At 36.8% G+C, this 27,776-nt stretch overlaps 1 protein-coding gene across 6 annotated transcripts in view; it reads left to right on the top strand.

Annotated features, from left to right (window-relative positions):
• bcam (basal cell adhesion molecule (Lutheran blood group)) overlaps positions 1-21,853 on the top strand; it is a 69,181-nt gene extending 47,328 nt beyond the window's left edge. For 2 of the 6 annotated variants that reach the window (XM_089117647.1, XM_039679736.2), the window contains exons 2-17: positions 8,229-8,356; positions 8,517-8,730; positions 10,868-10,944; positions 11,103-11,199; positions 12,000-12,182; positions 12,281-12,402; positions 12,486-12,630; positions 13,505-13,620; positions 14,723-14,864; positions 17,627-17,751; positions 17,870-18,011; positions 19,368-19,406; positions 19,911-19,931; positions 20,184-20,325; positions 20,414-20,513; positions 20,815-21,853. In XM_089117647.1, coding sequence (XP_088973773.1) covers positions 8,229-8,356; positions 8,517-8,730; positions 10,868-10,944; positions 11,103-11,199; positions 12,000-12,182; positions 12,281-12,402; positions 12,486-12,630; positions 13,505-13,620; positions 14,723-14,864; positions 17,627-17,751; positions 17,870-18,011; positions 19,368-19,406; positions 19,911-19,931; positions 20,184-20,325; positions 20,414-20,510 — 1,790 coding nt within the window. In that variant the 3' untranslated portion in view covers positions 20,511-20,513; positions 20,815-21,853. Of the gene's footprint in view, positions 1-8,228; positions 8,357-8,516; positions 8,731-10,867; positions 10,945-11,102; positions 11,200-11,999; positions 12,183-12,280; positions 12,403-12,485; positions 12,631-13,504; positions 13,621-14,722; positions 14,865-17,626; positions 17,752-17,869; positions 18,012-19,367; positions 19,649-19,910; positions 19,932-20,183; positions 20,326-20,413; positions 20,514-20,814 lie in introns of those variants that run through there. The other 4 variants (XM_089117646.1, XM_089117648.1, XM_039679737.2 and 1 more) reach the window with 4 other exon arrangements.
• The last annotated feature ends 5,923 nt before the right edge of the window (positions 21,854-27,776 follow it).

The following is a 27,776-nucleotide window of genomic DNA, read 5'->3' as shown; positions in this document are numbered from 1 at the left end:
AAATAAAAGAACATATATAAAAGAAAAGAAACATATATAAATGTAAATGTAAAAATTAGCCATTACACAGCCTATAGGAAATAGTGTAATTTTTATCAGCACATAATAATTTGCTCTTCTTCTGACTCCCCTAATGTAAATTTTGCCGCACAGCCCATAGTAATGTTTACTAATAGCAAAATAACTCAAGCAAGGTTTTAGCTGCATTTTTGGCTCAAATTTGGTATGTAATTCCCAAGATTGTAGAATAACACAGGACGTGTCACTCGTATTGTTTTGAATGGGGAAAAGTGCAATGCTCAATTTGCCAGAATAAGTCCCGCCTTCTAAATAAGAGCCAGTCGCCGATTGGTAAAGTCATCGCATCACTGCAGCATGATGTAAGTTTCAGTTCCTATATCAACAGTGAGATGCGCACTTCCATTGCGCATGTGCATCCAGCCTAAAAAAAAAAAAATTCTGTCATGATTCGAACGTTTAGAAACAATTTACGTTCTCCGGTTCCCGCCTCCTTTTTCCCAAAACATCTAACCTTATTACGGTAAGCTTGGCTTAAGTTTTATATAATTTGATATTTCACCCATTTAAAGAGATAGGAGCTGCACTTGCATGCCCGAGATGCGTTTTAAAGATGGCCGCCGAGTGAAATGACTTGTCTTAAAGGAACTTTGGTAATGCCGACTTTTCACAGTTCTTGACCAATGGGATGAGATGGAAGTCATTGCAACATTTTTTTCCTCACTGAATTTTCTGCTTAAAGGTAAATTCAGTAGTTCTTTAGTTATATCATCAACATTGCTGTTATTTGCTTACTTTAAGTAGGCCTACTTATACCACAATAGTGTTAGACACTGCACTTCTTTCGGTCAACGTCGAGCAGCAGCATGATTGTTTTTGAAGTAATTTTGCATCAGTTTTAAGTAGAGGTGGTGTATCAATGAGCTTGAGAAGTCTCTCTTTTATTTAGTGAAACTTGGTGGGTCACGTCATCTCAACATCGCGATACATTGAGGGGAATGACCCACATCAGACATAATTTAAACACTTTTGAAAGGAAACCAAACGGCCACTGTAGTGTACACCAATCAGATCACTTTTCACTAAAACACAATCTATTTTTAAATAAGCAACAAAATTTAAAAAAGGCAATAAACTACTGAATGCACTTTTAATTTGGAAATACACCACTTAAGTAGACCAAGTAAAATGGGTTTTAAACTGCGATTGACAGCAACTTTAACCAGGCAAAGGCAAGAAAGAGGAACAGAGAATGAAGGAGCCCGCTGAGATTTGTGTACCAGAGTCACTAAAGGGCAGAGAAGTGTGTAAGGCTAGTGAATGATGGAAAGTATGGTTGAATGTTTAACAACCAATAGCATGCAATCATAACAGCATGACTGTAAATATATACTATAGCGTCATTTGTCACAGGTCCACGGTCCCAAAAGGAAAACAGAGAGATGCATGAGGCAGAGGAATGTAGCACTCGTCAGGAGCCAAAAGATCAATTCCCATGCTCTTTTGATGTCCTGTTTTAGTTGAAGACTCTGACCACACACACAGATAGTCTGTAAATCTCAGTCAGTTAAGCCTAATGCTTAAAGTAAATATTCTTATGTCAGTGAAACTAGTGCAGTCTAACCTGGTTTATGGCAGTCATGTGCTTAACTCAAACAAGAATTATCAATTAAAATTGAGTTAAGTGTATTGATCATGAGGAATGTCTTCGTTTGATGACTGGGCTGACTGGCTCACACATGCACTTCATAAAACCTACCGAAATGCAAAACGCTCAGAGGTTCTGACTAGGGTGACTCAATTCACGCGGTTTCAATTTGTCTCAGTTTGTTGGTGTAATGGGTGACTGTAGGAGAAACCTCTGGCTATTCTAAGTGTTGATCAACCTATGGACTAAACAAAGTTTAGTTGTTCAATTTTCCGTTCTGTCTGGCATTTACATTCATCTTATTTTTACTCATCCCCTGTTTCACTTCTCATTCTTTCTCTCTCGTATTTTTCTCTCTCTCTGTCCTGCTCCAGTGCGTGTCTGTCTTTTTCTGCTCATCCTGATCTCTTCTCTTTGCCTTGTGACTGAGGGTTTGTGTGCCAATGTGTGTGTCAAAGTCAATGAGAGAGCCAGCAGCTGCTGTTGGTGCTTCTTGCACCTGTTCTTGTCTCATCATAGCAGTGATGACTGATGTCAGGCCTTACATGGACCCATCATGCCCCTCTCCACCCTCCACATCCATTAAACACACACACACACACACACACACATACTCACATATACTCTTTATCTACAGTTTACTCGTTTTGTATCTGGCTTCTTATTTGAAGATGTTGGGAAGGAAGTTCTACTTATCCCACCCACTTCCTGTTCCTTCCAGCAGCTGTTTTCTTAGTGTTTTGTGAGTCTTTATTCTTTATTTGTTGAAGACATTACTGGCCACTATAGTTGTCAAGTGTCAAGCTCTAAAGTTACCACAAAAAGAAAAGCACCAAAGCAATGTTATTTTAGTCAGATTTATGTACTGTTATGTTTATTAATATTTTGAATGAGCTTTTATTTTATTTTCAGTTTTCAATTCAATTTTAGTTTGTTTTTCTGATTTGCTTTTTTTAACTGTATTTTTATTTCAGTTTTAGTCATTTTAGTCACTTTGTTTCAATTAACAAAAACAATGTAATTAGTTTAATAAATCTGCCTAAAAGTGGTCCGTATGGCTTGTACACTATATTATAAGTGTTGTTAATGCATACAGTAACTTTGTGTGTCAAAAGGTCTTGACATCTGCTGTCAGCATCGGCAGTAGTGAATGTCATCCAGCTGTAACTACTGACATTGAGGCAGCACTGATACTTTCCCTTCCCACTCACTGCTGTTTCCCCATCGGCAGTTCTGCTACCCTGTTGCCATAGCAATAATGTTCAGCACAACATAATCGCTGAAAATTACAGCTCTCCGTAAAAAAATCAGCAAGGTTAGCACTTCTTCTGTTTGTGTACTGCACACATGTGTGGGTGGATATTTTCTCATGAATATTCATGTTGTTTGTGTCTGAATGCATTTCTGTTCAGATCATTTAAATATAAGAATCTGTTTGCTTGGGTTAGTATGCAGAATCCATACTTGAGGGTCTCAAAAAAAAAACTTCATAGAGAGGTTAAAGTTAATTAAAATTCTATATGCGTTAAAGTATACTTCTGCTTTTAGGCCTGGAAGCAATTATTACTGCAGTTTTAAGTTTGACCAAAACTTATTTGAGAATTTAAAGGCATGAATCTCAGTATATTTTGAACAAGAAAAAACTGTGGTCTGAGAGAAAAAAAAACGTTTAAATCATAATAATTTCTCTGAAGTTTTTCTATGAAAAGTCTATGATAATCTCTTATGCATGCAGTTTCTCAAAGTCAAGTTATCCTATGTGTTATGTTCACCTTAAAACAAAAAACGAGTTTTCCGCCGCCATGATTGATTTCATCAGTGTTCTCTGGCTGTGTCAGATGCACAGGCAGTTTTCATACATAACCTTCTGGATAAATGAAACCTTTCAGCTGTGCTCACCCACTGTCACATGCAGTTAGACTGTCATTTATCCATCCTTTCAGTCTGTTCTGAACAGGATTTGCTTCAGGAGGTTATTTTCTGTACTGGATATAATAAAGGTAGTCAGAATAAAATGAAAAGCCTGAAAGGTCAAGTTTTATTTTAATCATAAAAGTAAACTGAAAGTGGCCAAGCAGATATAGAAATGCAGAGCGAAGATACTTTCAGAGCACTGTTACATTATCATCTTGTTTTTTTTATTTTTCACCGCAGTTTGTGGGCAAATGGTTAAAATTAAATTTTTCAGCCACAGGGCTTCTTAGAAGGTCGTTGGTTTTGTTTCTAACCACAAACACACACACCACATCTCAAATGCACTCTCATGAGACACTATTCTCTCACAGTTTATAACCTAAGTGCAGCATACAAACACACTACTAAACTAGTCTATTGATGATTCAGTTTTTTAGTGAACAACAATAAACTATAGCTTTAAGGAGTGTGATATTGTTGTTGTTGTTTTACCTAAGGCCATTCTGAAATGTTGAAGAAATAAGATGTCAACTTTTGCAAGCCGGACTCAAACATGTGAGCACCAATTGAAACACATGCAGTTACTGCTGCTCCTGTTGCTTGAGCCATCAGAGAAGAGATGGATGATGTACCCGTGACAGGGTGTTAATGGAAAATTGAGTTTACATTTGAAGCTGGCCACGAGGTAGCAATTACCTTTCCACATATCAAATCATGTGTGTGCGGGCCTGCAAAAGTGTACAGTATGTCCACCCGGTGGAAAAATACTGTGTACACATCATTCATTTGTATAATACATCAGTCCCTCTGTGTGTGCATGTGTTGGCACCAGCGAGAACATTAAAAAGGAGGTTATAAAATAGAGGGACAGGGGAGGGCACAGATTTAGATTAAAAATGGCACTGAGTCTGCCCACTGTTACTTACACAAGTTATCATACTTTATAGTACTTAAATTTGCTCTTTTTGTGAATGGCATCTATAACTATTTGCACTTGGTGTAAACAGATGATATTTGTTGCTTTTGTACACTTGGTAGAAACATTACAATTTACACTGTAAATAGCCTCTGCCTTAAACATATTTAAAACATATAACACAAATAATATTATTTTGATATTAGATATTAATTTTATATTAAAACATGTTGAAATTAAATAACGATTGACAGGATGATTCAACGATTCACTCATAAGTCACTTTTCGTTCATGAATGAATCAATAGTTTGCATAAATGATTCAGTGAGTTTTATAAGCAATGCGAGTTTTATAAGCAATGCATTTCATAAATATAAGCATTTTATAAGCGATGTAAACTGTGGAAACTGTAACTGAAAAATAACCACCACTAATATACTGGCAGTCTTGTCTGGAACGTGCAAACAGACAGACTGATAGAAGCAGTGAAAAGTCAGTGCTTTTAAACTGTTCATCAGCTCACTGAGCCAATCCAATTCGAGGGCAAGAACTGATATATAAGATTAGATTAGTAAAAAAAATGATACAAATAAATAAAAAGATAGACTTTGGAAGTTGAAGTGGAGAGTCAGCTCCCACTGTGTGTGTGCGTGTGTGAGGGATAGTATTCAGCTAAAACTTTGGGGTAGAACTTAAGGGGTATAACAGAAGTATTACTTCTAGCGGCAGCTCCCCGTTTCTCTGAAGTTGACTGGCCCGTTTCTGTCTGTAACTGTCTTGCCAGCAATTGCCAGTACTGAAATGATCCATCTGTCTCAAAACTGCCTTGAGTTTTCAGAATGCAGTGTGCCGACCTGATGCGCTTCATAAATACTGAATGTGATGCTGTATGTGTGTGTGTGTATACGTACGGTCTCCTCTCAGTGTGAGTGTCTGTCGATGTGTCTGCTGCTCACAGTCAGAAAGTCTCCTGTCCATCTGCTTCTTTCGCCACTGATCACGCATGCTGTCTTTCTTTCTTTAAATCCGATTATCTTTACCACTTGCTATGACTCGCACCCACCCGCACGTGCCCTTGACCGCGCCCCATCCAGCCCCTGCTGAGGGGGAGATTGAACAGAGGAGGCACTAATTGCCCCTTAATTGCCCCTCTGTCTGTCCAGCTGCTCCCCTAGGCAGAAAAGAAGTAGTATTGATCAGAATCAAGTGAGAGTTTTAAACAGACATATTAAAGGCCTTCATGTCATTCCAAACCTTTATGAATTTCTTTCTTTTTGTGTAACATATATATATATATATATATATACATACATACAGATTTTTCACTCTTTGTTATTTTGCAGTCATTTGCTAAAATCCTTTTCCACAATTCTGTCTCTGAACTCTTCAGGCAGTTCCTTTGACCTCATGATTCTCATTTGCTCTGACATGCACTGTGATCTGTAAGGTCTTATATAGACAGGTGTGTGACTTTCCTAATCAAGTCCAAACAGTATAATTAAACACAGCTGGACTCAAATGAAGGTGTAGAACTTTCTCAAGGATGATCAGAAGAAATAGACAGCACCTGAGTTAAATATATGAGTGTCACAGCAAAGGGACCATGTGATATGTGCGAAAATGTCAACAATTCTGTGTTTTTCTGTCAATATGGGATGCTGTGTGTACAATAATGAGGGTAAAAAAACGAACTTAAATGACGAACTTAAAATAACAAAGAGTGAAACATTTAAGGGGGTCTGAATACTTTCCGTACATATATATATATATATATATATATATATATATATAAAAAGTTAGGACAACCAACCCTACCATGGGTTGTCTACTCCTTTAAATGCTCAACTTCTTTAAAGCAGCATGGATTCTAATATCCATTTTTATAAAAAAAAAAAAAAAATTGGAGCGAACTTTCATATCGTCAAAAAAAAAATGTATATTATTATTAATTAAATAATTATCAAAAATGTGTAGTTATTGTAGTTCCCTTATTTGGTGTGAACAGTTCTTTGTGAACTTGTGACCTTGCAATGACCTTTGCCCTCACTTTTGGATCACTCTTTACTCTCAGTGGATATTACAAAACAGTCAGTGATGAATTACATCACCACTGCAAAGGCTGGCATTTGGGACAGGGCCAGATAGTAAGTGATGGAGATATAGGAGGGGGTAAAATCAAGGGAGACAGTTAATATGAGAAAGGATATAAAAAAAAAGGAGTGTTGTTTTTGAATGTCATATAGACTACAGACCAAAACATTGTATGGGAGACAGAGAGACCTTTGACCCCGCTATAACATACTGAGATCTTTGAAGCGTTCTGTCAATCACAAGAGGAATGTGTCTCTCTCTCTCACACTCACTCACACACACACACACACACACTTGTAAGCACTCTTAACTTTATTGACGCAAATAGCTATACAATCTTGTAGTGAATATACACAAATCATTTTGACTATCACATTTGATGATTTGTGTTGTCCATATCAGCCCATTTCATTCTTGTTGAGTGCTAGAACCCTTCAAATTCTGGATTCTGACTGCTGTGCTTTGGTTCATGTGTTTTGCTGATTTAGTTTTAAAAGGAAAGTACAGCCTCTTTGTTTCATGGTTTCTGTAGAGCTTAGTATGTGAAGTTGCACTCTTCTGAACTGGTTTTAAGACACACTCTAAAAACTGCTAGGTTGTTTTAACTCAATTTTGGGTAAAATATGGACAAACCCAAATGTTGGGTTAAAAATGTAATTTAATATGTTAACCCAATTACTGGGTTTGTCAACATTTGACCCAAATTTGGTTTGAAATAACCCAGCATTTTTTAGAGTGCAGCATGTACTGTATAAGAGTGATCATGAGCTGTTTGTTTGGGTTCTGTGCTCCGGGTGGGAGTCATGAGAATCTGCTGGTGGGAGTGTTTATGTGTGGTGTCTATCAGCCAGAGGGATCTAGGGAAGAGGGAGGATCTTAGACGAGATTACTGTCTGTCTGGATGCCACTCTTGTGATCTTTCTAAACAAGGCAACTCCATGTCCGTTTTACATATTACATAGATTACATGGATTACATTTCACATTACATAGATTCATAATTGAAAATGGACCATTTGGAAAGATTCACTAAAATGAATACAATTTCTACACCATTTTTGCTATTGAAGCTTTTGAATTAGCATGGGCACATTTAAAATATATTTCACTGCCATCTTAAGCTGCATAACAAAAAAAAAAGTTTTTTCTAAGGAAACTTAATGGAGAAAATAAAATTAAAAATGCATTACAATATTCATGATGTTGCTTAGTTCTGAATTGCCTTCAAAATCATTGTAAATATATTGTGGATTATAAAAAAAATATCACCCAGCTCTACTGTGGACTCCTACTACCTGATTTCACGAGAGCAAAGGGTTATCGGCAGTGTTTTTTTTTTCTTGCTCTGTGTTGCACCTGGTTCTGTGCAGCTGGGCTTCATGTTTGGAGGCAGCGGGAACACAATGGCTGTTTCAGTCTCACAGCGTGTGGATCATTTCTCACTGCGTGTGACTCCGAGACTGCTGCAGTGAAAAGCCGTCTGGCAAATTATTATTATGAGTGTTGTTCACTGCCGCCCATCCAGCCCTCAATCCTTCCCGCCAAAACAATCAAAAAAAAAAAAAAAACGATTCTCAATTAAAATAGACATCGTTGCTATCACACAAGTAATTTTTGGTCTCTTTTTCTTTCTCTTTACAGTATGTTTGGCTTCTGTAAATGTCACTGTCACTCCAAAGGTGGAAGTGATCAAAGGAGAGACCGCCAAATTGCCCTGCAGCTACACCATCTCTAATCCCACATCTAATGTTGTGGTCCAGTGGTACATTGTGAGTACATGAATGACTTAGTTTGTATGTTTTTCAACATACAAACTAAATAATTGCATTGTACAATTATTTCTTTTTTGATGTAAGTACATAGTAGTTATAGACTCTTAATGACCAAATACTGTACTGCATTGATGAATTTGTGTTTTATCAACCTCAGGAAGTCTCGGGTGCAAGAAAGCAAATCGCTTACAAGTCTTCGCAAGGTTTTGATGTTGAAGCTGGCACACCGTTGTCAGACCGTTTAACCATAGGAGAGGACTTTTCCATTTCCATCTCCCCAGTCATCGTGGATGATGAGAGAAGCTACTTCTGCCAAGTGACCGCAGGGCCTTTGGGGGTGTCTGACGCTGAGACCCAGGTCAAGGTTTTCTGTAAGTCTGACTGAAAATGAATGCATGTCATATTTCTTGTTTCTTTATTAGCTTAGCCTATACTTGGTTGGATCGCTTTTGTCCACTGCACTCACAATTTCCATAAACTCAACGGGACATATGGCCAGCCATTTTACCCCTATTCATTAGTCTTGGGTGTTGTTTGTGAGTTGGCCCGGGGTCAATTATGGCCGTACAGATTGCATTTGACACTATTGATTAATAGAGTGATTGGACTTGTCATGTTTGATGGATGTCATTTTAAGAATTATGAGAGCCAAAGAGCTCTATGTGCATTGAGCACTGTGTTAATGAGCAGAGTCATTTAATATTCTACTATTCAGAAGTTTTTAATACTTTTATTCAACAAAGATGCATTAAAATGTTAAATTGTAAACACATTTATATGTTACAAAAGATTTCAATTTGAAATGAATGCTGTTATTTTGAAATTTCCACTCTTTAATGGATTTTATGGTTTCTGAAAAACAAAATATTGACAAGATTTAATTGTTAATTATATTAAAATGTACTGTACATAAATATTTTAATATGATTACCAAATAAATCTTCTCAAATGGTTAGATATGAATGATACTGAAAAAAGACAAAAGTGTTTAAGAAATTGTTACTTTTAAACTTACATCTATATTTAATCACTATTAAACCCATTTCATAGGATGAACTTTGAGTTTAAAAAAGGTGGTGTAACACTCTATGTATATTATATATTATAGACCTCAGTTAGGGTACATGGCATATTTATTACATTTTATGGTATGTTTAATTTACCACGGTTTATAGATTTTTTATTTTATTATTATTTTGAGTCTCTAATTGGCCTGCATTAGATGGTATTGAACTTTCAGCCCCCTGCTCAGAAATTCATTATTTCTTTAGAGGCCCTTTCCCAGCTGTGTGTGAAAAACTAGACAATTGTGTGTGTGTGTGTGTGTGTGTGTGTGTGTGTGTGTGTGTGTGTAGATCAGAGAAAACATCAGAACAGACTCTTTGTTCACTTTCTGTCCCAGACTGCATGGAGCGAGAGAGGCAGTAATGCTGTAATAATTGTGAATGAGAGCAGTGGGACTGGAAAACAATGGCATCTCCTCCCAGGAGACAAATGCTGCTGCCTGCTTCATGGCTAATGGCTGCACCAGAGGGACATGTCCTTATGTAGAGAGAGAAAGAGACATCTATCTCCATGCAAACTCACACATGTTCTCTGTGCTGGGTCTTTATTTTAAGTGTCTTTTTAAAATATTTTTGAGAAAGATTAAGACATGAGGGCGATGCTTTGATGACTGAGAGACCGACCAAAACTAAGTACACTGGGAAGAATCTAATGACTGTTAATGTTATTAGAAATGATTCAGTTTATTTTTGAACCAGATGACAGCTGGGAGAAGGGAAATGGTGACCTTGCACATGTATTGGTGGGTAGGGGAGTGGCTGCAGCATGATTTTGAAATGGAGCTGGAAGTGTCATAGTGTTAATGCATCTTAATGTTTGCTTTTCAACATATTTAGCTAAATTTTCATGTTTCCATGTGCAAAATTAAGCAGCAAAGTCAGTTTTGTTTAAAAAAAGTTTTTGCACAAGCTATTTTAGTGCAAAAACCTGAGTCTTATTCACCAACTACGTAGCTCCAGTCCAGTTATGGCAAAACCATTTTAAACTGAGTGAATGTCATTCTTTTCGAAACAATCGCGCCTTTGCATGCAAATTAGGCTCATTATATTGTGCCATATTCACAAAACTCAGCACAATTTGACTGACACATTTAACGTTAAGGTATTACCACCCATAAAAAGCAGATGGTAAACTGAATTTTATTTAAAAGAGATGTTTGTGTATATTTCTCTTTATTATGGCAGCAGTTATTCACAAAATAGGCTAATGATAAAAAGTTGAAGATGAAAATTATAAATAGGCATAATAGGTATATATGCTTTAGCGCACATTTTAAAGAGCCAATTATCAGCTGTCATGATTCTTTCATTGAGTTCTACCTCAATGCGGTGGTATTTATATGGCCAATTGCAGGGTCCATTTGCATGTAATTGGTTTAGGAAACCATATCTCAGACTTGATTTAAGTTATTAATGAAAATGATCTTCCCTTTTTCTCTCACAGTTGCTCCAGAGAAGCCGGTGATAACAGGCAATAGTCAGGCCATCACTGTCAGTCATGAGAGTACTTCCTCCTCTGAGGTGAATCTTGTGTAGATGTTTTTAGCTATATATGATAGCTATGAGTCTTGAAATGTATATTTCATTTATGCAGCCTTACAATGACTTAATGAAAAGCTGGTCAAAAATCTTATAACAACATCTAGCATGTCAAATTTCTGTGTGGAATGTTTGTTTAGGTGGGCAAGTGCACCAGCAGAAATGCTTACCCTAAGCATCGTATTATCTGGTTTAAAGATGACAATCCGCTGCCTGCTGAAAATATTCCAAAGGAAAGTAAGTGCAGAATCTGAAAAGTGGTCAGAATAAGTCGGCTCTTTCATGTCTTTTAAATTTTCTTTCCCACACACTGCAATATTACTGGAATCATAGTGGGGTCCAAAAATTTGAGATTCAAATGGGGGACTTATATTCTCTACCGTTCAACGTTCAAATAGAAAACAGTCATTTGAAATAGTTATATAATTTAACAAGTTTACTGTTTATATTGTATTTTTATCAACAAAAAAAAAATCCAAAACATAATCGAGACAGACCCTGAATGACAGACCCTAAAATTGTGAGCATATATATATGAAGAGTTCAGATGCAAAAGCCTCTAAATGCCATTTGAAATTTTCTTTAATGATGATTTTTGTCAAGCTTGTATATTTAAGTTCAGTGATTTCACTTAAATGGCAATGATAATTACCTATTAATTGTTATTTAAGTGAAATTACTGAACTTAAATATACAAGTTTGACAAAAATCATCATTAAAGAAGAAAATTTCAAATGGCATTTAGAGGCTTTTGCATCTGAACTCTTCATATATATACTCTCTAAAAAATGCTGGGTTATTTTAACCCAATTTTGGGTCAAATATGGACAAACCCATCCATTAGGTTACATTTTTAAATGACATTTGTTAAAATTGTTAAAACAACAAGGCATTTTTTAGAGTATATAAATAAAATATCAAGTAACTTTCAGAATATATACAAATATAATGTATTTGTTAAATTAGCATTGTGCTACTCCTCCCACACTTTTAGATCTCTTACTGTAAATTTAATCTTGTTCCTCTGTTTTTCTCAGAAACGTATATGATACCTAGTTTGGTGACGGAAGCTTCAGGCCTGTTCACCATCACCAGCACGCTGTACATGCAGCCGGTTAAAGCCGATGCCAAATCAGTCTTCCACTGCACTGTGGAGTACCACATGCCTGAAAACAAAACCCTACACCAGAACTCTGATAAATTCAACCTCTCATTGCTCTGTGAGTCAGACACACACACACTTATAAAAAACAGTAACCCATGCCTCATGCGTCAATATATGCATCAAATTCCTCATCCTGTGCTCTCCTCCAATCAGATTCGACAGAAAAAGTTGACTTTAAATTGAAGAATCAGGGGCCAATCAAAGAGGGGGATGATGTGGAGATGGTGTGTGAGACCGATGGAAACCCTCAGCCAGAATTTGAATTTACTAAAGAGGTGAGAGGCCATGTAATATGTAAATCACAACCAAATGATCTAGTATATTATTTTTTACTTCTGTATTTATTCTCACTTGTAAGGACTCACCACTTAACGGACAGAAAGGCACATTACATTTGAAGAGTGTTACTCGAAATGATATGGGGACCTATAAGTGTGAAGCTCAGGACTTTGATGCTTTACCAGGTGTCGAACTTACCAAAACTCTACACTTAAGCGTGCACTGTAAGTAATTCCAAACTCAATAAACACAAAAAACTGATTCTTTGTTAAACCTTCTTCATTACCATCGCTAATTAAGACAAGATTTACAGAACAGTAAAAAAAGAGATTTTGAAGAATAGTGTGATATCAGTAAAATGTGCTCAGGTGCTCGTGACATTTTATATGTTTTTTTTTTTTGTTTTTTTCTTTAAAGACGTATTAAAATTATTAAAAGAACTGTCTCATTATTTGTTGTTGTTGTTGTATTATTTTTATTTTGCGCAGTAAAAGTACAACCTGTGGGAAAAAGGCATTTTAAACCTTATTTTGGGGCAAAGTCATCAAACTTTTTCAGCGATTTTTATTTTATTGCTGTTTCTATACAAGCAGTTTTTCTGTCCCGGTGACCAGTGAAAGTGCAGTTCTGACTCTCTGCCCATTCATTTAGATAGGAGCCTGGTCTTGTTAGTCCGAAATAGCTGCCCGGAGGCGTTGCCAAGATGGCGGCCGAGTGGCATGACTTGCCTAAAAGGACTTTGATGCGGCGCAGCGCGACCATAGACTGTAAAAAATGAGCGCGACACAATGATTCATTGATTGTAAACGGATGCCCGTTCTTCTTCTGATGAAGCGGCTACACGGAGGACACATCATTTGCACATTTGCTTTGTTCAATGTAGCGTTAGACACACTCGCACAGGGTAGACACATATACTGTAAAAAAAATTGGTTGACACAATGTAAGAAATGACAAAACGGATGATTTTGTTTTTCAGCTTGTTTGGCAGTAATGTTTGAGGGTGGGGGTTAAAAAAAATGATAATTTGTTAAATTCACGTTCAGTTGAATTTTCCATCACCTCATAGCTACATTCATTCTTGTGTCGCTCTGTCAGATATTGACCCTATGGAAGTGATTCCAGCAGGCCCCTTGCTTGTTTCTAAAGGAGATGTTGTAGAGCTTCTGTGTAAGACCAAGTCATCTGATGCCCACACCGTGCATTGGACAAAGGCAAGTATAAACTTCAACAAGGTTCCATCCCCTCTCCAGTTGTTCCTAGAGTACATCACTTGGATCATTTGCTACCCTTCATATTGGTCCAAACCCTTAAGAGTTTGGTAAATCTTTGAAACAGAAATTAAGTTTTAATGAAACTTGTTTCATTTCATGTTTTTGGCCCTCCATTTAAAGTATGGGTAACCCCAACATAAAAGATACAGTATAAAAAGTTAATCAATGTGTTAATTCAAGTCTTGTGGAGAGAAACTTTTGCTTTATGTAATGAACAGATTTATTTTAAGCTTGTATTTACATATAAAAACACACATACACATCACATATAGTCAACATGAAAGGTTGTATATAAAGCGACCGCATGTCTTCACAAAACTTGGATTAAACCGCTCGATTTTTATATGGATTCGATTTAAGACACCTGTATGAACTTTTTTAATCTTCTACGTTTTGGTCACCTGGACTTTCAATGGAGGGACAGAAACCTCCGATATAATTAAAATTTTCGTAATTTTTTGTTTCAAAGAAGAATCAAAGTCTGTAACACTTTATTTTGAAGGTCCCCTTTGTACATTCTGTTCACTATAAGTAATGTTGCGAGTATATGTCAACAACTCTTATCAGAGTATTAGCTGAATGTCTGCTTAATATCTGCTAACTCTTTACTGTGATGGTTCTCTAACAGACATTCTACTGACTATAAGTAACTTTGCAACTACATGTCAATTAACTCTGATTTAAGTATTAGTAGACTTAATATCTGCTAACACTTTGTGTTGGCCCTTCAACAGACATTCTAACTTATTAGAATGTTAACTTATTCTAACCCTAACTCTACCAGTCTACTAATACTCTACTAACACACAATGAGAGTTAGCAGACATGTGGTGCACTTTTACTTGTAGTCAACAGAATGTGTAAAAAGGGACCATCACAACAAAGTCTTGTGGGTTTGGAATGACACAAGGTTGACAAATTATAATTTTTTTTATTTCTTGTTCATATTATATGGATATATACATTTTGGCTAATAGAAATAGTGGGATATACTAGATCTCATTTGAATCAACATCTCATTTTATCTCGCTGTATTTCATAGGACTCAAAGCCAGTGATGAACTCAGGTGTGTTGATTATCCAGGAAGTGACTCTGGCTCAAGCTGGCGTGTATATATGTGTCGGAGCTGTACCTTCAGTGCCAGGTCTCCAAAAACAAGCCAATGTCACCCTTAACGTCAGAGGTACTAAGTGCATACATGGACACATACTGCTTTATTGTGGTTGATAAGTGCAAAGTGTCAATACAAGCTGTCATCAATGACAAAACAGATTGCATTCAAGACATGGAATATGAGTTGTCAACAAACAATCGATGCTTGTTATACCAGCTGGTTTCCGTTGTGTGAACATTATTTAGATGCCGGTAGACGTCTAACGGCAGAAGGAAAGCGTGTTTATTGGAAAATGCGGTTTAATCTAGTAGTAAATTGCAGCTATTGTAAGAACATTAAAATGTTGGTCAGGCCAGTGTCATGGATGACCAGTTGAGCTCAATAGTAATAAAACACCATTCAAAAATGAAATGAAACAACATTATGAAACAATTAAAGACAAACTACAATGGCGTAAAAAAAAAGCACATTAGGTGTGTAATTGATGCTGATCTGTGTGTTTTATCATTCTTGGTTTGCCGAAAGATTCGGTATTCTGGCAGTACACTAAATGCTTACAAGTTTAATGGCACTGTCAACATTCACATTTTCAGCTAATTATGATCCATAACAATTTGCTTCCGCTATACAAATTTTTACACCCCAAACTCAGGGTGTAAAGAAAGTAACACATTTTTCAGACTTAAAGGTATAGCGGAGGATCTTTCCGAATTTTAGAGAAGACCCGCCCTCTCCAATTTTTTAAAAAAAATGCACATGCACAAACACAACACTCTTGCTCCCGAGAGGGAACGTCTATTACGCCTTGCACAATTATGTTGCAAATTCTAAACTAACTCAAAAATATTCATAAAAAAGACAACATGTCAAATGCCCTTCCGTGTTTTATTTACTTATTATACTGATCGATTGAGTGACCGAGGACTCAAGACATGGTATGTGCAACCCTGTATCACACGAAATACATTCTGAGGAAACTATTTTGCAAATCGCAATTACGTTACATAGCAACATATAAGCAATGCTATTACGTTGGTCCTTAACCTAATATCTCTCATTGTTAATACGTTATTTTTATACATTGCATATGGAGAAGTAGCTTGTTGCATTTGTGTAATAATAAACACACAAGATTTTAATATATTTTAGCGTGATACCATTTACCATTTTGGTCAAAAGGCTACTTTAGACAAAATGAGATGTTTACCGTGTCTATGCGGTGCATGACTCGTGCCAGGGCTAGCATTGTAGCTTGCATTAACTTTTACTAGTGATTTTAAATGGATTTCTGACCAACTTTACCTGTCTAGTAGAATCTTTGCGACTGCGGCATCAGTGAGAAGCCCAACCTGTGCTTTTAGCGCATGCCAGATATTCACCCAAAATCACTCTGGTCTTGTTTCTATATTCTGTGGCCTTTCTCTTCTTATCATACACTTTGTAAACATTTTTTCTCTTTCGACCCTCAGCCATTTTCAAAGGAATGGCTGAAACCGTAACTCCGACATAATACACCTGAAAGTGAAAACTACATAGGGATGAGCACGTAGCCTACGACGGCCTTACGTAAACATATCACCAGAATGATTGACACTTAGGTGGACCAATAGTATAGACTACCCACCCGGAAAAAGAAAATCCTCCGCTATACCTTTAAATCAAGCTGCTCAATTCCATTCTTGTAATTAGTTATATTCTGAGAAGTATTTCTGAATGTTTAAAGAGTCCAAGCTTGCTTAGCTAGACAATTTGGGAAGTTGCATTAAAGCAGTAGAGTTGTTTAAAAAAAACTGCATCAAAAGAACAAAAAACTCACCCGTTTTTTTGCACTTTAATTTGGTTCAAAGCAACTTCCTGAAATGCCTGTGGTGAAAATGAATGGGAGATGTATTTCCAAGGCCACGTAACAATGTGAGCAGTCACTGTTGAACTAATTCCTATAATACAACTCTAACATGAGTTAAAAACTTTTGTTGTCCTGCAGTATGTGACATATACAGTAACACTAGGCAGTGTGCCATCTATCTTATCTGTGCAATCCGGAAAGCTTTCATTCTACAGTTGATTTCCTGGTTTTGTTCTTTACGCTTTCATGTCATTTATAGTTTTCATGGGTGTAGTTCACACCTTCCTGGTTTCCACGATAGGAAGGATGGTGAGGATTTTACAGTGTGGTCCATAAATTCCACACTGTACCACAGCACATATGATGAATATGATGCTATGGCCATATGGATAGCGCTGGGAAGTCTAGCACAGTAATTGACTCTCATTGTCCACTGAAATCCGTCCGTCTGAAATCACTCACTCATTCATAAGCGAGCTGAAGCTGTTGCTGAAACAACATCAGAGTCACATGGTTTTATCCTACTTATGTACAATAAAAATAACAGCCAAATATGTTGTAATTATATACAAACCTCCATGCCAGATTTTTTGGTTTCATCGGTTTTAAATAATTTTGTTTGTATCCTAATTTGCGTTCATAATCATAAAAAAAAATGCCAAAAGAATAAACATATTAATGTACATTATTCTATGTATTTAGACTATATATTATGTTTTTAGTTTCTTGATATCTCCTGTCCAAACAGATTTTATTTTTTTTTGTGCTATTGAAAGAGATAACACGTTTAGCGTCCTCACCGAAACATTTGGATGTATTCGATGAAAAGTAGATTTGTTAGGATGATCATGTAGAAGGTTTAATTTTATGCCTCTTTGAACAGCTGACAAATATACCAAGAAATTTACAACAACTCAAAGACAGGCTTAAAGCAAATTAACTCAAAGATTGGTGACTTACAATAAACACATAATTTGTTTTGAAGGTGCTCCTGAGATCGATGCTTCGCGGGATGTTTCGGTAACTAAGGTGGGAGAGATGGTCACTCTCAACTGCTCTGCTCTTGGCTATCCTCCTTCACAATTCACCTGGAAACCTTCTGGCAAAGAGGTGTGTTTGTTTGCTTCAAATAGGCTCGGTTTGAACTTGATCTTTACATCAGAGAAAAACTGTTCTGTATTCAGTGTATTTTGTAATGTTATCCATCTATCTGTTTGTCTGTGTGTAGTCAGTGACAGTAGTGGGGAATAGGGTGATCAGCACGGTCACTCTTGAGGCCACAGCTGCGGTTCTGGCAAATGGTGTGATGTGTGAAGCATACAATGATCATGGAAAAAACAGCAGGCACTTTAAGGTGTCCATCAAATCAGGTTAGTGCTACCTACTCATACAAACTGAAGCAATGTTAGGATTGGAAAACTGCACTCTAAAAATGACTGGGTTGAAAATAACCCCACTCGTCGTAATCCAGCAATGGGTAAATATCCGACAGAAACTTACAGTTTTGACTAGTTTAGTATCTAGTTTAACTGGTTCAGAAAGTACTTTGGGACACAGTCACATGACCATATTGTTGTCTGGTTAATTTAGCCTGTAGAAACCAGCTATCTCAGGTAAATATGAATACTGTTATTATGAAGTTTTTTTTTAAATCAAATTTTGTGTATCTGCTTAAATCGTGAATATCTCAAAAAAATCATGGATGTTGCTTCTATTTCGTTTAATACACTTGTGAAGGACGAGTGCACAGTGGATTGTGGGATACTGTCTCTTACGCAGTGTGCTCTGGCTGTATGCTGCATTTTTTTTTGCAAAATGTTATTGGTCATCCTGATCTGATATATATTTTTTAGAGGGAGGGATGATGGGCAAAGAGCTACATCACTTTATTAAAATACCATGCTCGTGAATATTAAACAGTGTGCATTGATGTTGCTCTGTCAAATCTTAAGTCATGCACAGATGTGCTTGAGTTGCATGGCCTTGTGTACAGTACACTTCAGAATCATTTCTGTTTTAATTCACTATACTGATCAAATGTTTGGAGATTGTACAATTCTCTTAAAATAAGACTCTTATGCCCACCAATGCTGCATTTATTTGATCAAAAATACTGTAAAAATAGAAATGTTGTGAAAAATTATTACAATTTAAAATCAGGATTTTTCTGATTTATTTGCATTAAGTATGCAGATTCTTCTGCATACTTAATGCAAATAATTGTAATAAATAGTATTTAGCATGCAATGGGCTATATGCACGCATAAGTTCCGCATTTGGCGCAAGGATGCTCGTCCATTTCCGGTTGTGGAGATTAAAGCGGAGGAAAACCGAGGAAAACGGGATTATGGCAGAGTCTTCAAAATTTACTGTACTCCCGTCTTTGAAACGCAACGTACATACATTTAGATGTAATTTTAAATAAAGTTATGTTTATTTAATATAATTTTAAAACGAAGCATAAACACAACGAAGGGGGGGCTGTTTTATCTGTTTTTGTGACTAACGTTTCATTAGTATAACCATAGAGTATAAAATTCAATATAAATTCTCGGTTTTGCATTGGACTCTACGATCGGCGGAAGTTATCGAGCATCCTTACACCTTCACCGGAAATACCGCCGTGCATAGAGCCCATTCTGAACATACCTTGTCTCTTAACAGACCCAGACTGGTGTGAAATGTCAGCTGTTATCCAAACCTCATTTTTTTTTTTTTTTTCATCTATGCAGAACAAGGCGCAAATTCCAATGACGCTAACCGAGGTAGACACTTGTCCCAGCTCTCTCTGCTCCTCCTCTTCCTCTCAGGACTCTTTCTTGTACATACTCCATAATCTAACTCTTCAGCTCTTTACACTGTATATTATGTATTGTTCCGAACACTGTGTATATTATATATTGTATTACGTATGTGATCTTTGTATGATGTCTGTCCTCTATTTTGTTGATGGTGCACCTTTAACTTTTCCCTTGTTTGGGACAATAAAGGATTCTGTTCTATTTTACCTTCCTCTCTTTCCTTCCACTCTGTGTCTGGGGTGTTTGTCGCTTAACACTGATGTCCTTTCCTTTCATACTTGAGCATGCTGTCAAATTTTTAGCTTGTGCAGTCACTTTAGAGTGTGTGTGCGAGTGTGTGTTCATCTTCATCTCTTTGATGGGCCTCGTTATGTGTGTTTGTGGGTTAGTGCTGGTGTGTTTTTTTTTTTTTTTACGTGTGTTGTTCAATGGTACTCAACTTTATCTTTCCCATAATGCTGCTCGAAGAAAACCCAGTGTTTAAAACAGGTTTGTATAACCCCTGCTTCTTTTCTGTATGTGTGTGTTTGTATATAATTTCTCAAACTGTGACCTTATTTATCACTGATTACTTTATGGGTCACGCATTTACTGTCACAAAAGAACAATTGGTAATTGTTCTGGTTTACTTCCTCCCCATCCTCCTCAACACACCCATTCCCCCTCTGTGTGTGTTATTTCTTTATACTCACCATTAACCATCATCCTCTCACCAACTCTTTTCTCGGTCGCTCTTCTCAGCGGAGAAACAGCAGGGGGGTTCGAGTGCAGTCGTGATCGCCGTGGTGGTGTGCGTTCTGCTGCTTCTCATCCTGGTGGCTCTGCTCTTCTTCCTCAGTAAGAAGGGCAAGCTGAGCTGTGGGAAAAAGGACAAGAAGGATGTGTAAGTAAACCGTTATATCCAATACTTGCAAACCACATGTCCACATATTCATTCTCATCTCTTCTTTGTTTGTACTTCCTTCTTGCAGGGCATCTGAGGAGGTGAAAGGTGGTATAGTGGTGGAGATGAAGTCCAGTGAGAAAGGCAATGAAGAGTCCGGTCTGTTAAACAAACCTCACGCATAACAGGTGAGGGTTCAAAGACTAGGTTCAAATTTACGTAATTTACGTAAAAAATCAAATCTAATATATAAATTTTTTTTTTTCATTTCAGCTTTGTCAGTTATTAAATAAAAGTTAATAGTTTGAATTAACTATAATAACTTAAATATATTAATATTAGCCTGAACTGCATAGCATTTTTTTAAATTATTATCATTTGACTAATAGTTTACTGCTTCAATGTCACCTTTAAGGATTGTATTACTTTTGGCAGGGATGGCCTGTAACAATAGCATGCGTTCATTAGCAACCTTTCCCTTTTTCACAGTGTTAAAAACGAAGGAGATAAGAGACAAATAAGAACAAGATCTCCAGAGACAGAGGATGGAGTGGTAGAATTAAGAGTGCTCTGATGGAGGAGAAGAGAGAAGATGGAGGACAAAGAATAAGAATTCATTTTTGCTGTACAGATTTTTACAGGGGGAGAGGGGCGGGGTATGGTTTGGACGGGCTACGATGTTGAACTGAGGGTGGGTTTCAGTTTAGAAGTGGGAGGGGTAATACATGTAAATCTGGCACTACTGTGTCCTGATTGCGCAATTAAGGCATTTTTTTGTCCAATCAAAATTTATAAAATTCACTGGGCTGTTCAGCTCTTTACAATAAAGCGTGACTTAATGCAGCTCAGTGTTCATCTTCCCAAAACAATTCAGAAAAGTTACTGTGGACACTGGATGATGCTCTTTATACTGTGCTGCACCCTGGTTATGTTGATTAGTTCATGTTAATTGAGTAGTGCAGTACAGCCACTTTTTGCATTACACACTGTGTACATTTTTGATTGAAAATTGCACACATACCATTATCCCGAGTCATAGACCCTATACGTTTTGGTCATGATCTGCATGGAGCGGATGGATGTGCCATTTACATACACTGTCCGGCTGTACATTTAACACTGGTGAAATGCTCAAACTCTGTTATTCATATCAGCCTTCAGTCAAACATTTTATGTTTTTGCCCATATTTAAAGGGATACTCCACTTTTTTTGGAAATAGGCTCATTTTATCACTCCCCCAGAGTTAAACAGTTGAGTTTTGGCCTTTTCAAATCCATTCAGCCGATTTTCTGATATTTAGAAGAATATCCGTAACCAGATAGTTTCTGGTCTCATTGACTTTAGTATATTTTTTTTCCTACTATGGAAGTCAATGAGACCAGAAACTGTCTGGTTACTGATATTCTTCTACATATCAAAATGGAAAATGGTAAAACCCAACTGTTTAACTCTGGGGGAGTTATTTCCAAAAAAAAAAGTGGAGTATCCCTTTAAGACCCACACTGTAAATTAATTTCCCACACTGGATTGTCTTAAACCTATGTTTTGAGCTTAAACCAAAAGCCAGAGGTCACACAAAGAATGAAAGTGTGTGAGAATCTCTCTCAGAACAACTCACAAGTCTTGAGTTGTGGACGTGGTTCAGAATTACAGAACTAACTCAATCATCTCATTTTCTCTGTACTGCACTGAATTTAACTCGACAAGCTTGAACATGTTCAAAGACTTTAACCCAACTCTTTAATTATTAAACATGGGTTAGTAATGGGACAGGTCAGGCCTATCTTCTGGGTTTCTGTCTTTTAAAATGGCTCTTCGTGGGATTAAGCGTTCATTAGTTTATATATTCTCTCCTGAACTTTTGTTTTTGAATGATTAAAGTGCTAAAAAGTGATTGGAAATGATCTACTTAATGAGCACAAATCTAAATGCACATGCTGTCTCAATACACTTTTCTTCAATGTCTTTTACCAACACTATTAATATCACTAGGTTGGCATTATTTATACATTTAGAGAAAACTATATCAAATTAAATGCCTTCAGCCTTTTCTTTTTCTTTTCTTTTTTTCTTTTTAAGTTGTTGCTCTGTGTTTAGTTGTTAAAGGCATAGTTCACCCATAATAATTTGCTCATTCTCATGTCATTCCAAATCTCTATGGAACACAAAAGAAGATATTTTAAAGAGTGTCAACTCTACATCATTAAAGTTAGTGGAGTCTGAACAATGCTGGATCTCACTAATTTTCATTGTATGAACAGATTTTTTTATTAAATGTAAGCCTATATATGAAGAGCTCAGATGCAAAAGCCTCTAAGTGCCATTTTAAATTTTCTTCTAAAATGATTGTTTTTATCAAGCTTGTATATTTAAGTTCAGTAATTTCACTTAAATGGCAATGAAGATTACCTATTAATTGTCATTTAAGTGAAATTACTGAACTTAAATAGACAAGATTGATAAAAATGGTCATTTTAGAAGAAAATTTCAAATGGCATTTAGAGGCTTTTGCATCTGAACTCTTCATATATCTTCTAATAGGTTTGCAATGACATGAGGGTGAGTATGATGACAATTTTAATTTTTGGGTGAACTATAACTTCAAATCTGAGAGTAAGGGACAGATCATTTTTCCATTGTTGTTACAGAGTGATAATATTTTTGTTATACAATTTTATATTCGTTGCAGCTTTTATTTTGTTTTGTTTTTTAAACCAAAATATGAAAATTGAGTGTAAAAGCTAGTTCTTTAAGCTCGTATGTGATGTTCCAGGGTTTTATGGTTGTATCTTTCTCAGTAATAATAGCACACCGTTGTTCAGATGGCACAGCTGGAACATTTTAGAATCACTATGTTGTTGAACACCTTGTCATTTTTTTCCCTGGCCCTAATGTTTAACAAAGCCATGAGCGTTGTTATTTGCTTCAAAAAACAGGTTCACAATCTGCTGTTCTTTGAGTTGGGTCCTCTGCGTGTCAGAGCAAAACCCAGAGACAGTTTTTCGAACACTACGCAATTTCTCAATAAGACACATATACACAAACATGCAGTGCTTTTCCAACAAAACAGTGATTCTAGATTGTCTATGCAGCAGGTTAATTACAATTGAATGAGGTTAAAGAGGGGACTGAGGAGAAATGAGATTGGTGGAGAGTGGGAAAGGGTTTTGATTGGATATAACATTTTTCTTGTTGTATGTAGTTGAGTGTTAATGAATTGGTATGCTTTAATTGTCCACTAGACACATGGAACATGAGCTAATACATTTCTGAACATCTCAAACACTGGAAAAATTATGATGGCCATTTTGTAAAGGCCTCTGTTTCAGACTCCTCGTGGAATTTATTGTGCTTTTTTATCTCAATGCTATTTTTTCACATTTATTGATATAATTTAGCAAAATGTACTCATATGTTCTGTCAGTGCGATGTGTGATTTAGAGTTATGGTCAATATTTGCATACCAAGATATTTGAACACCATTTTTTTTTTTAGAATATTGTAAATGGAAAAATACGTTTTTCTCAAAAAGGATATGGGCTACATGTCTTAACTACTGAATGTTTTTGCAAATTTAGCTGGCATTGCAAGAAAGAAGAGCGCTGTTTCGAAAAAGGTGTCCTACTTTATTTCTGTATGTATGCTTAATGCCCTCCAGGTCTACTGTATATTTTGTGGTACGCATTTGTGAACTTTGTAGCTTGTCTTTTCTTCTGATTGGAACTGTGTAGAGTTTATACTGCCAAAAAAACAACAACAAATCCCAAACTGTCTCATGTTTTGTGTCCAAAAAGTTCTAAAATCGCTGATTTGCTGTAACCTTGAGGTAAACGGTTTAAATGGCTGAATCAGTTGAGTGTGTTAAACATTGTTTCTCACCTTAACATTCATCTCGAGTTTCCCTTTGGAGTTTCAGTTTTTGTTCTATACCTGTAATGACACTTCAGATTTAACAGGCTTTTATCTTTTGTAACAGTCAGGTAAGTATATCATGCATGATCTTCATTAAATGAACCCCCTCAAGGGATTTGTACATGTGAAGACACCCAGTTAAAGACACACGCTTCCGTAGTTGAATGACATTCAACTATGATCATTACATTTTGTAATCTGATAGGTGTGGGGTTTGGATATTTCATCTTTGTGAGAATAAAGTGTCGTATTTATTCATATGCATAGGAACCTTGCTGAGGATTGTGTTTACTTGCAATTGAGTTGTGGAGCGACACGATTAATAGGCTAGGCTTGCTTCCTTAACATGTTTATGGTGCTAAAACAGTTTTTTTATCTTGAATTCTCATTGATTTGTGAATATGAAATTCAAGTAGAACAAAACATGTAAGTCTCAAATCAATGTCAAACCCAGAGATTATTGTAAATCCAGAGAGAACACAAAGATTAGAAAGGCCCAAATATTTTCATCATGATAGGCTACATTTGGACACATTTTTAATTCAAAATCAAAATAATGTTTTATTTAATCATTCATTTTGTAAGCCGTCATTAGCCTATAGAAAAATATTGAGCAGTAATGACTGGCTGACTGTATTATAACCTAAGATATGATCACATTAATGACGTTTTGCAGACAAAAAAAAAGTCAATTGCCTATTGTTAATAGAGCGAAACTGAGTGCTCCTCACAGGATTCGGTGTCAAACTGAGCAGAAAACTGATGGTCAACATGTGACAGACTTGTTGAACAAATTGAGAAATCTGTGTTGGGAAATAATGTTGTTACTTTTGAAATTACTTGATTTCGCCCACGAAAATCAAAACAATGGTAAATGTGTCAGCACCTTTACTTAGTGAGCTGTCAGAATGGTGGTGGTCTGTATTTAACAATGTGTGCCCCCCCCCCCCCCCCCCATTTAGCATATTATGAAATATTCTATGACATTTTGTAGCAGTGTATTCACACTGAAAAGGCAGTTGTAGTGCACTAAAAGTTCCTTGATGATGTACTAGATGATTTGTGAATACACTCCCTCAAGATAGTTGTGTTTTAAAATAGTCAGCTTCCTATAGGCCGCTAGACCGTGTATTTGGACAGCTGCAGTGGTGGAGGAAGTACTGAATCTCAGTACTTAAGTAAAAGTACAAATACCCAGATAAATATTTACTTTAGTAAAAGTAAAAGTAACACAATGACAACCATACTTAAGTAAAAAGTAAAAAGTACTTTATTTTAAATGTACTTTAAGTATTAAAAGTAAAAGTACTTGCATAACAATTTATTATCTTAATGTCTATTTTCTAATGATTAATAAAACATTTAATTCTAACTCATTCAACCTAATAGCCTACTCCTATAATGATGTTCAATAATGATGGAAAAAAATGTCACCATTTCTGAAACAAGCTTGCAATTAGGCAATATCATGCTTATCCTTACTATATGTTAATAACTACAGTATGTTTGGCAGTAGACGCGATTCATTTATGGTGTAATTCTGAACCTCTTGGCTTGCCATAATCCTAACCAAACCAAACATATATTACACACGGTGTGTTTCACGTAAAAACTAATTTTCGCGTATGAGTTGCATGATAAACACACTGCGTGTGAGACGCATTTAGTGACCGGGTTGATATACTGTATCTATGGCAACCAAACGTCACTGGTGAGACAAATGTGCAACGAACGGACGGTCAGATTACGTTTTGGCAGGGGAAAAACTGATCAGAAAATGTAACGAAAATGTAACAGAAGTTGTATAAATGTAGTGGAGTAGAAAGTATAATAATTGCTGCAAAATGTAACGAAGTAAAAGTAAAAAGTAGGCACTATTTATTGTACTTAAGTAAAGTAAAGATACGTGAAAAATGTACTTAAGTAAAGTAACGAAGTATTTGTACTTCGTTACATTCCACCACTAGACAGCTGACACCGCCAATATGTGTCAAACCGTTACCTACAGCCTTGTTCATCCTTGTCTCGGCATCCTGTCTTTACTGAAATTGCTCCTCATTTTCATGTGAGGGGATCATTTCTATGTAGTAGTCATACATAGACAAGTCAGATACACCCTCAGGTGTGATTAGCATTATTTGCCTGTGCTGTCCACTTGAGTTTAGGGAACGAGACAGATTTACGAAGCATCTGCAGATCCCTCTGATTCTGACAGCTCATTCACCCCATCAAACCATGCAACAAATGCATGTTAATGCAGTTTTATATTGAGATGAAATAAGGTCGGAAAATGGAAATTAAATTTTTGATTTATGGGCTGGTGATGGCGCAGTGGATAAGACACATGCCTTTGGTGTGAAAGACCCGGGTTCGAATCCACTGTGAGACACCAATGTGTCCCTGAGTAAGACACTTAACCCCTAGTTGCTCCAGAGGCGTGCGACCTCTGACATATATAGCAATTGTGAGTCGCTTTGGATAAAAATGTCAGATAAATGTAAATGTAAATAATTGTCTGCAGATAATAAAATGTGTTTCATATAAGGAAATGACATGTTCCAACAGGCAGCAGTTGAAAAATATTTCCAGTCATTTTAGATCGGTAAATATTCTAATGGATAGAATTAGGAAGGATGCTTGAAGAATTATGTGCATAATAAAGGAGATTGAGGATATGAGTGAGTCAGCTAATCAGATCCTTTCAAGCACATTGCTGTGCATTTCATTTAGTATATTGAGACACAGATGTTTGAATCTATTCCATTGATTTAAGGATGATTTTCCCTAATCAAAATGCCTCTCCATCTTCTGCCAATACCAATCCACTCTATACTTATCGGTAGTACGTGTCAGGCGTTGTGCAGGATGCAGAAGACGAGGACAAAAGGAGCTCAATGTAGATGCTTTATATTTACAAATTTAACTTAGAGAAATGAAGGGAAAACACTCCAGGACTTCAATTCATACAACTATACATCAACAACGGCCAACCAAGACTAACTGAACAGGAGACTAAATCCAGATACAAATGAACAATAACGAGGTGAGGATAGCTAACACAGATGATCATAAGACCAGCAGGAGACCAGCAGGATCCTGAGAAGTGTAGTGATGACAAAGACAGACTGGTGCAGACGATGACTGTGACATAACTCCCCCCTCCAGCTACGCGCGACTCCCTGGTCCAAGCCCTGTCCTTCCCCGCCTAAAATTGCGGGGCTTCAGGAGGCTTTTGTCTAGGCAATGGAAGGTGGCAGCTTTAGGTGCGTTTTCAAAGGTTATCCCCATTCAGTCGACCGTTGACTAAGTCCGACGTTATCGACTGAAAGGGAACGTCCTGGTTGCATATGCAACCCATCATTCCCTGAAGGAGGGAACGGAGGACGTAGTCCCCTTGCCACTATAGCTGGACCACCGCTGACTCCAAGTTACTCTCGGCTCCTCAGCGAAAAATCGCATTACGCACGCCAATTACATTGGCTCGTTCATTCAGTCGACTGTCGACCACGTCCTCTGTTCCCTCCTTCAGGGAACGGTG

Source organism: Pimephales promelas, chromosome 12 (genome assembly GCF_988280905.1).
Source record: "Pimephales promelas chromosome 12, fPimPro1.hap1.1, whole genome shotgun sequence".
In the NCBI taxonomy this organism is placed as follows: domain Eukaryota; kingdom Metazoa; phylum Chordata; class Actinopteri; order Cypriniformes; family Leuciscidae; genus Pimephales; species Pimephales promelas.
The sequence above is the reverse complement of the archived record's forward strand: the minus strand, read 5'-3'. Positions and strand labels throughout refer to the sequence as shown.